Here is an 11,828-nt window from a genome sequence, read left to right on the forward strand (position 1 = left end):
GAGCAGTTGCCTTTGTTTCCAAGGCCTGGAGAGTTTGAGTTTGCAGGACAGCATTCCTGGCCTGGGCACGCCATTCAAGGGCCACCGCCAAGAAGGCCCCCAAGTAGAAAGGCATGCCTTCCTTCCTGTCGGTGCCCTCTGGCATAGTCCCGCCACTGAAGCCCCTCATCAGATGCATGATTGGAGGAGGCATGGCGATGAGATCGGGGGCGGCAGCGGCAGCGACGGGAGCAGGGGAAGCAGAGACTTCTACCGGTGGCGGGGCGGAGCAGATTCGGCACCTTCACCCCCTTCCTCTTGGACTGTTGTAGGTGGAAGTGAGGTCGCGCTTGGAGGGTCATCCATGAAGGGATTCCCTTCCTGGGGCGACGCCTCTAGCAGAAGAGGAACCCGCGCAGATTTTCTCCTCTTGAAGGGTGCCACACCTTCAGAGTCCTCATCATCCGATAAAATTTCCAAGACCCGTTTCCCTTTGTCAAGGGGTGTTGGAGCCGGAGATGAGGTTGCGGCTAGGGGAACGGCGGCGATGGGTGGAGGAGAGCTGGGAGCCTGAAGTGCTTCGGGGCTATGTGGAGATGACGGAGATGAGCTTAAGGGAGCTTCGGCAGTGACCGGAGGTGACGGTGACAGAGTTGGTAGGGGGATCGGAGCAGCAGCAGGGACGGAGGAGGCGCTCGCCTTGGCGGCACGAGCCTCCTTCATTGCTTTCGCCAGCATCATTCTTTTAGAGGCGTCCATCACCGATCCTACACCAAAACAGACCAAACAGCAGAAATCAGGGCCGAAGCAACTATGCAAAATTACAAAACGCATAGAGGCGTGAGATGCAAGTAACATGGCACCATGAGAAACAAGGGAGGAAGCAATGGGAACAAACACTCGGTAGCAGGGTGTTCACAGCAAAGGGGACGAGGGAAAAGTCTCCTTACCAAAGTATGTTGTCAGGGCGTGAGCATTGTACTCGCTAGCAACAAGCTTCAAAGTATCAAAAACGATCCCCAGCCCAGCCAAGGCCTTGCTTACTTCCCTGTCGGCAGGAGATAGCTCTTCCAAGGCTTTGGCCCTAAGCAGCTTAGGGCGCTCCGTCCAATAGAGGGGAAAGCCGTCCAAGGCTGTGGGGTCGTGCTTGGCACTGCACACTCTAAAGAATTTCCCCTTCCAGTTTTTGTAAGAGTTTTGGAAGAGGGAGAGGAGGATTCTGCCCGCGATCCCGGAAAAGCTCACCCAGAAGCTTTTCCCCTGCTTTTTCACCTCAAAGAAATGCAGGAAAACGTCTACGGAAGGGAGGATGCCCAGGTGTCTGCAAAGAATTTGAAAACCCCTTACGAATGCCCAGCTGTTGGGGTGGAGCTGGGCGGGGGCAGTATTAATTTCAGTGAGGAGTTCTCTTTCAAAGGGGGTGAGGGGAAGACGCACTCCTACGCGTTTGAACACGGTCTGGTACATGAAGAAGAAGGGTTTCCCCTTTCTAGGTCGGTCGTCCAAACAAACAGGTTCCCCGGGCCTGCCGGGACGGACGGATATGTGGGCATCGTGAGTGCGGCAGAAAGCGTTAAAGTTATACAAATGGGGGTCCCCACGGTGAGCTTCCAGGTCCTAGAAGCTAGTGAGGCTGGTACACTCGTTCAAGAGCTCGTCGGGGGCCCATGGGTAGTAGGCTTTGTAGTAGGACTTGGGGGTCTTTGGGGAGGAATCAGGCTCCGCGTTCGTGCGCGCCATGGTGTAAATAAATAGCTGGAGAAAGAAGAGAGGAAAAAGGTTTTAACAAGTGTAGCCATGACAGGAAGGGGGGTGAACCCCAGGAAACATCACCCACGCGAGAGAACCCAGAAAGAAGGAGAAGGGAATAGTGAAGGAAGGAGAAGCGGAAGAACGCAGTAATGCATGAATGTCAACAGTCCCAGGCAATTCAATAAATCATACAATGCGACGAAAGAGAAGAGTCGTGAGTATTCGAAAATCATACCTTTGCTATCAAAGTGAAGGCGGAAAAAGAGCACAGGAAAGGGAGAACCGCAGTTGCAGAGAAAAGGGGTTTGAAGACGACGAACAGTGCACAGACGCGGAGGGAATGAATGTAACAGTGAGGTGAGCACGGGGTTTTGGGGTAACTTAAACGTTACATTTCGCAACCCAAGAGGCGCTAATTAAGAGCCGTGAGATCGTACCACGTGTCAAAGGATCAATCGCCCCAGGGAAACGCAAGGGTCTCTAGAGGCTGGCCGTGCGATGGGCTACGTGGCGCGCGATTAAGGGTAGCCCCAAAAGGTGTTATTATCACCGTTTCAGAGGATGTCCAATCAGCCATTAAGAGCGCTCCTATGGTTCAGAGAGCGTCACGTCAATAATTCGAGAATTCTTGAGTTAGCAAGGAGCGACACGTCATCAGGGTGGCACGTGGACGGCGTGGGCGAGGCCTTAGTCTTTACGCTGAAGACAAGTCTTCGGCTTAAGACTGGGGGGCTTGTGTACCGTCCCGTACCCGGGCGTTGACTAAGTCAAGGTCGAAGTCAACACCAGAGGTCAAAGTCAACGCCAGGGGTCAAAGTCAACACCAGGCGTCGCCTAGGTGAAGAGACGCTAAGTGCCAGCGTCACCAAGAAGAGGCGTCGCCAAGGCAAGGCGTCGCCTAGGTGAAGGCGCCGCCCAACCAGGGCGTCGCCAGATCAAACAGTACTAAAGCAAGGCAATCACAGTGTGGTTCCCCGATACCCATGGGTAGGAAAGACCATGGAGGGAGCGACGTCGTGGGAAGGCCTCAGGTCCCGATAACCCGGGGCAACGATAAAGAGAAGGAAAAGGTGGCTTCAAGGCCATAGTGATGGCACCAGTGTAGGGCAGCCTGACTCGTGAAGTACCCCTGCCGCCCCAGAGACACCTTTGGGACAGATACGACTCAAGAGGTAGGTCACGCCCAGGGTAGCCGGGTGCAGGGTACGAGAGGAAGGCAGATACGCTCTCAAAAGTAAGTGACTAGATAATTGGGGGCATGAGTTGGCACCCAAAAAGTCACCCCTAGCGCAGTAGCACTCCCAAGCAGGAGGACTCACACGTAGAAACGTCCCCAGATGGGGTCACGGCGTCGTGAGGCCCTCCACGTGTACGACAGCCATGTCAGAATAGAAACACCCTCTAGTCAGGTGCCAGGTAATTAAAGTCATTCAATACAGTTTCCGTTTCGAACATTCAGGTACTATAATGGCTCCCAAGCGTTTCAACGTCTTAAATGCGCTACGTTTTCTAATTAGATACGCTGATTGAGTGCGTTACATTTGCAATTAAAGGCACGTTAAGGCGCTTTAAATGCTTGGGTAGTTTAAATAGCGTTGGGAATGTTGGAAACAGGGTTCGAACTTTTGGCAAATTTACCAGAACTCTCTAGTTGCTTGCTCGTGCTTTGAGATTACGTACAAGGGACTGGGGAAAGATCTTTGCCTGAGGGAGAAAACATACACACAAATACACAGTTCTTTTTACCACCTTCAAAGTGCCATACGCGGTGCTCAGAGACGGAGGTGCACAATTTTGGTGTTTCTTGCTGGCTGACTTGAGCGTCGGAGTGCAAACGGCCGCTAGGGCGCCCTTTTGTCCTCTTTTTGCAGGAATCCACAGGTAACCAGTGGGAAGGAGTCCCTAGCTGACGGTTGAGGTCGCGCACGAAGACGTCCCAGTCAACCGGACGGAACAACTTGTTACTGTCTACACAACACTACCAACTAAATTAGAAATAGAAATATCAAGGTTCAACCACAACTCTTCTACCCTTGTTGTCATTCTTCTCATCATTTTATTCTCTAGTAAACTCAATTTTCAAGATTCAAGGAATACATTACGATTTAACCAATACATTGATGAATGGAAATCAAAATTTTATTCAAATAAAAACTTATTACTCTATTTTATTTTCAAAATATTTTTAAAAAGATAAATCTGAGAAATTAAAACATTTATTAAATTAATGTGATTTTTTAAATATTAATAGGTGAAATATTTAATTTTGAAAAAAAAAATTATTGATGAATCATGGTATAAAATTATATTGGTTGATTGAAAAATAATAATTATGATTATAATAATATTAAATTGATTGAAAATAGATTCTTTCTTATTGTGATTTTAAAATATAAAAATGTGATGCGAATATGGTTATAAACAGTTTGTATTACTATTTTTGATTTAATTTGTTTCTAAAATAAAGGGTAATTGATACGAGTACATTGAAGATTGTATTAATATGGTTATCAACAACAATAATTTTCCATTATATATATGAATAGTTTTTAGAAGAATTTTAATACACAGAAAATAATTGCTCTTTTTTTCTTCTCTTATTGTTTGAGTTTGATATTGGGTGAGATATAGTGATAGAATAAAATAAAGATGGCAATAGCATCAAAAACATGTTTACCACTCCTTGCTTGCATTCTGGTCATCGTTTTATTCTTAGGTAAATTGAGTTTCATTATCGAAGAAACTAAGAAAGTTTGGTTATACTTTTTGTTGTTATAAGTTGCATGCATTAACCATTTTAGATTCAGTTAAAAGTATATGTGTTGTTGCATGCATGTATTAATGATGAATGTATGTGATTATGGTAGATATTGTGTTAGAATAATGTATAATTGGTGTGTGAAGATATAGGTGGAGCAGAATCAATGATGAAGGAGACTGATGTGAAGGATTTAGGTGAATGGATGAGCAGAAAAGATATAGAAGAAAAGGATGTGCATTGTTGTTCTGACAACCGTGTAAGAAGTTGCAACCCAGGAACACAGGACGACAAACATTGTAATTCTCTTTGTCTAAACCATCCATGCGGAAAAGGTGGTCGTTGCAAACTCTTTGGCCATAAAAATCCAAGACACTTTTGCCATTGTTTCTGCTAAATCCATGCAACATATCAGATCAGATAATGATGAAGATTCTAAATCTCGATATTATATATATATATCACTTTATTTTCATTTATATAAATCAGTCACAAAATGTATAATTTTCATTAATGTATAATTTATATGAAATGAATTTTCTATATTTAATTATAATTTTACACTCTGAAATTTTTTAAAGGGAATTTTGTGAGAGTGGTAGCTAATGAACGTTCACTATTTTGAAGAAGATCTTTCCTATTTTTCAAGATTCACCCTACAATATGGTGCAAAAAGAACCAAAATAAACTATTTTAGTCCCCATAATATTAGACAAATATTTTATAAAAAAAACTATATAAAAAAGTCAAAATCCGATTTAATTTATTGTAATTGTTTGTTAATTTTTTTATTCAACTCTTAATATAAAAAAGTATACGACTTTTAAATGCTTAAGTTTTAAGTATATAAATTATGCTCCCAATAATTTTACTAGAAAAAAATCACATTTAATAAGTTAAAAAATTATTATAGTTTATTTTTTTAATATATTTATATCTATTATTGTTTCAATTTTAATAAATATAATATAGTTTACAAAATTTAAACATTTTAAGCTTACAACAACAACATTTACAACAACATTTTGTTTTCATTTATTTACGTCTAGTACTAATGTAATAACACTTATTATAATGGTATACACCAAATTCTAAAATAAAATAAAATAATTTATCCATTTAACGTAATATGAAATTAAATTACATACATCTAATACTCCACTTTTAATTTTATTTATTTTTTATTGATAAAAAATATTCATACCTTTGTATTTTTTTCATTCATTTCAATATTACTTCATAACTATTAATATGCTCTTTATCTTTCTTATGAGTATGATCTTATTCCATTTATGGGAACAGGATGCATGATTGAGTCCACCATGTTCCTTTCTCTATGTGCAATCATATTTGATGGAGATCAAGCTCAAGTGGACATGGAGGCCAATCAACAAGATCAAGAAGAGGTAGAGGCGCAAATGGAGGATGCCCATGGAGGTCAAAGCCCACCTCAAAGGCTTACAAGAAGCATGTTCAAAGCTTTAGGAGCTATTTTCTCTTTTTGTAATTTCTTTGGTTGAAGGTGCTTAGAGGGAAACATTAGAAACCTCTATTGTTATATCATCTTTTAGTCTTTAGTTAGGAGCTTTAGGAGGGGGGGTGTGTTAGTAGATAGGTGTAGAAGTAAATAAGGAGGTGCCAAAGTGAGAGAAGGGATCACATCTTCCTCATGTCTTGTTTAGGCGTCCGTTATAGCTTCTTTTAGGAGGGAATTTTGAATTCTCTTAGTTTGATTTTCAGCACCTTTAGGCTATAAATATAGGTGCTCTCCTTGTACATTTCAGATTTGAATTTTAATTAGAGAAACTATACTCAAATTTTGAGAGAGCATTGGAGAGCTTTTGAGCCTTCTTCTCTAGTCTTATCTTGAAGGATCCATGGTTTCCTCAAGTGGCGGCTTGCACACTCATCTAGGAGCATCCATCCTTCTAGTGGCGTGATCATCCAACCATACATCCATCTTCATGAGCTTTCTCCTCTCCTTCCTTTCTTCTCTTTTATTGTTCATGTTTTGAGTTTGTGTTCTTGAGTTTTTGGTTCGGCTTTTCGCTTTTCCAGCAGCTTTTCTTCTTCTTCTTTTTGTTTGGTTCGGTACATTTTATTTTCCAGCAATCCTTTTCAGTTCTCTTGCCTTTTATTTCATTTTGTTCGGTTCATTTTGGTTCTTATTCAATTCTATTCGGTGCTTTTGATTTTTACCTCTTTTTGTTGGTTCAATTTGACAATATTAGGAACTTCCATATGAGTTTGGATTTGGTGCTAGTTTTGGTGAGTTCTTGACTTAGAACATTGATCCAATTCTAAGAAAAAGTGCCTAACAATTGTCCAACTCAAGTTGATTCGTAAGAATGTCAAGAATCATTCCAATGTGATTATGGTAGATATTGTGTTGGAATAATGTATAATTGGTGTGTGAAGATATAGGTGGAGCAGAATCAACGATGAAGGAGACTGATGTGAAGGATTTAGGGGAATGGATGAGCATAAAAGATATAGAAGAAAATAATATGTATTGTTGTTCTGACAACCGTGTACGAAGTTGCAACCCAGGAACACAGGACGACAAACATTGTAATTCTCTTTGTCTAAACTATCCCTGTGGAAAAGGTGGTCGTTGCAAAGTCTTTGGCCATAAAAATCGAAGACACTTTTGCCATTGTTTTTGCTAAATCCATCCAACATATCAGATCAGATGATGATGAAGATTCTAAATCTCGATATATATATATATATATATTCACTTTATTTTCACTTATATAAATCAGCCACAAAATATATAATTTTCATTAATGTATAATTTATATGAAATGAATTTTTTATATCAAATTATAATTTTACTCTCTGAAATTTTTGAAAGTGAATTTTGTGAGAGTGCTAATAAACGTTCACTATTTTCAAGAAGATCTTTCCTATTTTTAAAGATTCACCCTACAATATGGTGCAAAAAGAACCAAAATAAACTATTTTAGTCCCCATAATATGAGACAAATATTTAAAAAAAAAACTATATAAAAAAAGTCAAAATCCGATTTAATTTATTGTAATTGATTGTTAAAATTTTTTTATTCAACTCTTAAAAACACAGTATACGACTTTTAAATGTATAAGTTTTAAGTATATAAATAATTCTCCCAATAATTTTATTAGAAAAAGAAATCACATTTAAAAAGTAAAATATTAATAGAGTTTAATTTTTTAATATATTTATACCTATTATTGTTGCAATTTTAATAAATATAATATATTTTATAAAACTTAAACATTTTAAACTTACAACAACAACATTTTGTTTTCATTTATTTACGTCTAGTACTAATGTAATAACACTTATTATAATGGTATACACTAAAGATTTTCGTCTATTGATTTTGATTTTCATAAAACAAGTGGCACTGTTAGAAATAATAAAATAGAAATTAATTTATCGAAAAATAATTAATTGTTATATTGACTAAATTATATATTATTTTAGAAACTAAAAAAAGTTATTGATATCTAAATTTGTATCTAATTATCTACCAGTTATTTAGATTATGAGGTTGGTAGCTAAAACTTTGATAGTTAATTAAATATCAATTTAAAATTTATTTATCAGTAATAGAAACTAATTAAGTCTCTAAAATAGTATCTAATATTGGACATATAACAACTAACTATTTTTTATCTCTAAAATTGATTTTTATTTAATAATTTTCATATAGTGTGTGTCAAATTTATTATACACACATTTATATTTTTTCTACTAATTAAAATCGTATGGACCAAATAAACTTTCTTCACAAATGTAATATGCACAGAATTTAGTCAGAATTTGTATATGTCATATACTATTTTTTGAAATTTTCAAAAATCATGAATATGATTAAAGATTTCTTTAAAAAATTTTGAACTCTCCATGTAAGCCAAATTCTAAAATAAAAAAATAATTTATCCATTTAAAGTAATATGAAATTAAATTACATACTTCTAATACTCCACTTTTAATTTTTTTTTTTTTATTGATAAAAAATATTCATACTTTTGTATTTTTTTCATTCAATTGAATATTACCTTATAACTATTAATATGCTCTTTATCTTTCTTATGAGTATGATCTTAGTCCATTTATGGGAACAGGATGCATGACTGAGTCCACCATGTTCCTTTCTCTATGTGCAATCATATTTGTGTTGAAAATGGATGAAGCTTCTTCTCAGCAAGTCTTAGTGTGTGTGTTTGATGTAGAAAATTGTATTATTTGATATGAAGTTAGCGGTGATGTTATTAGTGGTCAGAATAGGTTAGAGTGAGATTAAGGTGACCTTTTGCTTCGTGACCTACTTCATATCCTTAACCAAGGTGGTAAGATCAAACACAAAAAGATTTTCAAAACTCTTTTATCAACTACCTTAAGTTTTCTCAAAATCAGGTTACTGCACAAAATTAGATTTGTTGATTTGTAAAACAATAGATTTATTTCTGAACTGGTTAATGGTTTTCAAAATTCTGTTAGGGCACCAAAGAGTTTGTTGCAGCCCGTTATTTCTGTTAAGATGAGTTGGAAGTGGTTTTAAAATCATCTTGTGTATTTCATAAAATCAATCCATTTATTTTAATTTCAACTTGTTCTTTTTATAACAGCTTTCAACTATTTTTTGAAAAATTGTTATGAATTGGTTTCTATTTAAAGAGAGACACATGTCACATGAAAAAATGAGTGATCACGTTTTTGAACACAGATAAAAGAGTTTTCATAGAGAGACAAAAGCTTTGAATGTTTTCTTGAAAGGTTCTCTCAAAGAATTCAAGTGTGCTTGTTCATTGTGTGCCTTGGTCAAGGGTTGAGGTTCTGTCATTGCTAAACTGCAGAAAAGTATTGTTGTTTTAGGTTTCTTGCATCTTCTTTTCAAGTGCTTTCTTTCCTTATTCTTTCTTGTGTAAAGGTGGTTGTTGTTCCTGCCGGTTGACTAGATCACCTTCGTACGTGTCTACGAGTTGCGTTTCAAGGACTCCTTTGCCTTCGTTCCAATCATCACCCTTCGTCGCCTTGAATACCTAAAACAGAGAGACAAATGGGAGCCCTCGCGATTGTTTGCACTCTGACGCTCAAGTCAGTAATGGCAGAAAACACTGTTGCACCTCCGTAACAGAACACCATAAACACTGTGCTCAAGGAAGCGCGTAACTGAATTCTCTCTCGTTCTCAGATTACTTGTGTGTAAAGTGTGAAAAAGTACCTTAGTCTGTTAGCAGCGAGAGCTTATATGCCTTTGACTTAAGCGCTTTTGCCACGTGGCTGTCTCTAACTCAAGCATCGCTGCAGGCAGGCCCTCATGTCATCGTAACCTGAGCTAAGGTTGACTCCAGTGAGTGAGGCTGCCCTTTCGAAGTGCAACTGGCGTGGGATGACCACTCAGGCGTCAACTCATACGCCCAACATCAGAGGGATCATCCATACTGAGCGTTCACTGCCCCCTCACGTCCCATGCATGGCGATCGCTGCTGGAACGAGACTCTAGCGAGTCGTATCGGTTCCAGTGGTTCTCTAGCCGTGGGGCGTACTGCCGCTTCTCAACACCTTTATGCATGGTCTTGGTGGGCTGGGCTTCTCTATACTGGTAGCTGGGATGTGCTCTTCAAACCACCTTTATGACTCGTCTTTCTCTTCGGGTGCCGAGGGCCGAGGACTCCTCGCCTCTCCCCAAGCCGACACCTTCTCGGTCCTTTTACACGTGAGCCTGATGAGGCTCCTTCCTAACCAACTGAACCCTCCTCGTGGGACCCTCCTTCGGGGGCCCCTTGTTTACTTTCTAGGCTTGTTCATTATGTTCTTCAAAGATCCTGAATAAGTTCTTTGTCGTTTGCAAATATCTAAATCTGTGTGTTGGCTGTTTAAAGAGAGGAATAAATCTTTAAACTAACTCTTTTCAAGATTCATATTCTCTTCAAGATCACTTGTTAAAGATTCAGAGTTGAAATTCTGGCTCTCGATCTCGGGTGAACACCGAATGGGGGGGTACTCGTGGAAGGCACTTCGACGCTCAAGTCAGTAAAGTGGGTGATCGGTATTCGGGTAGGTGCACAGAAATAAATTACTTACCTTTGTCCTTGGGATGTGTGCTATTTATATTATTTTAATGGGCTTACCTTATTGGTCCTGATTAGTGGAATGGATCTCACTTATGAGTGTATTACCTAATCCTTAATGACGGATTAGCTTCACTGACCTTGGTTTGAGCGTTAATGGCGATTTCCCTTGTCTCGGTCAAGCTTTTGTGGTCTCGGCTAGGTTTCCCCGATCTCGGTCAGGGTGATCAAATCTTCGGTGTAGCCCATACCAGTACAGTGGTAGCTAATGAACGTGCACCATTTTGAAGAAGATCTTTCTTATTTTTCAAGATTCACCCTACAATATGGTTCAAAAAGAGCCAAAATAAACTATTTTAATCCCAACAATATGACACAAATATTTTATAACAAAAACTACATAAAAAATGCAAAATCCGATTTAATTTATTGTAATTGATTGTTAATTTTTTTTATTCAACTCTTAATAAAAAAAGTATACGACTTTTAAATGTATAATTTTTAAGTATATAAATTACGCTCCTAATAATTATACTAGAAAAAAAATTACATTTAATAAGTTAAAAAATTATTATAGTTTAATTTTTTTAATATATTTAAACCTATTATTGTTGTAATTTTAATAAATATAATATAGTTTAAAAAATTTAAACATTTTAAACTTACAACAACATTTACAACAACAACATTTTGCTTTCATTTATCTACTTCTAGTTCTAATGTAATAACAATTACTTTAATGGTATATACTACAGATCTTCATTTAATGATTTTGTTTTTCATAAATTAAATGGCACTATTAGAAATAATTAAATAAAAATTAATTTTATAAAAAATAATTAGTTGTTATATTGACTAAATTATATATTATTTTTTAAACTACAACAAATTTTGATATCTAAATTTGTGTCTAATTAGCTACCATTTATTTAGATTTTAAAGTTGGTAGCTAAAACTTTGATAGTTAGTTAAATACCAATTTAAAAATTATTTATCAGTAATAGAAACTAATTAAATCTCTAAAATAGTATCTAATATGGTATATATAACAACTAATTATTTTTTGTCTCTAAAATTTATTTTTATTTAATAACTTTCATATAGTGTGTGTCAAATTTATTATATTTTAATGGCCACAATTAAATAAAGAATTTTTTTTTAGTCTTATTTATGTTTTTTATTTTATACATTTTAATTTTAATAATACAAAAGTAATATTATAATCACAAAAAAGTATAAAATAATTATTTAAATAATACATTAATAAAGTAAT

General features: G+C 37.1%; 1 protein-coding gene across 1 annotated transcript; it reads right to left on the reverse strand.

Moving 5' to 3' along the window:
* Positions 1 to 249: 249 nt before the first annotated feature.
* LOC137817531 (arabinogalactan protein 1-like) lies at positions 250 to 738 on the reverse strand. The gene has a single exon (XM_068620815.1). It carries the CDS (start codon positions 736 to 738, stop codon positions 250 to 252), a length of 489 nt encoding a protein of 162 aa, XP_068476916.1.
* Positions 739 to 11,828: the final 11,090 nt, after the last annotated feature.

The sequence above is a fragment of the Phaseolus vulgaris genome, unplaced genomic scaffold (genome assembly GCF_000499845.2).
Source record: "Phaseolus vulgaris cultivar G19833 unplaced genomic scaffold, P. vulgaris v2.0 scaffold_109, whole genome shotgun sequence".
Lineage (NCBI taxonomy): Eukaryota > Viridiplantae > Streptophyta > Magnoliopsida > Fabales > Fabaceae > Phaseolus > Phaseolus vulgaris.

Excerpts from the sequence above, each read along its gene's own strand:
- LOC137817531 (XM_068620815.1), bottom strand. The coding sequence starts at position 738 with ATGGACGCCTCTAAAAGAATGATGCTGGCGAAAGCAATGAAGGAGGCT.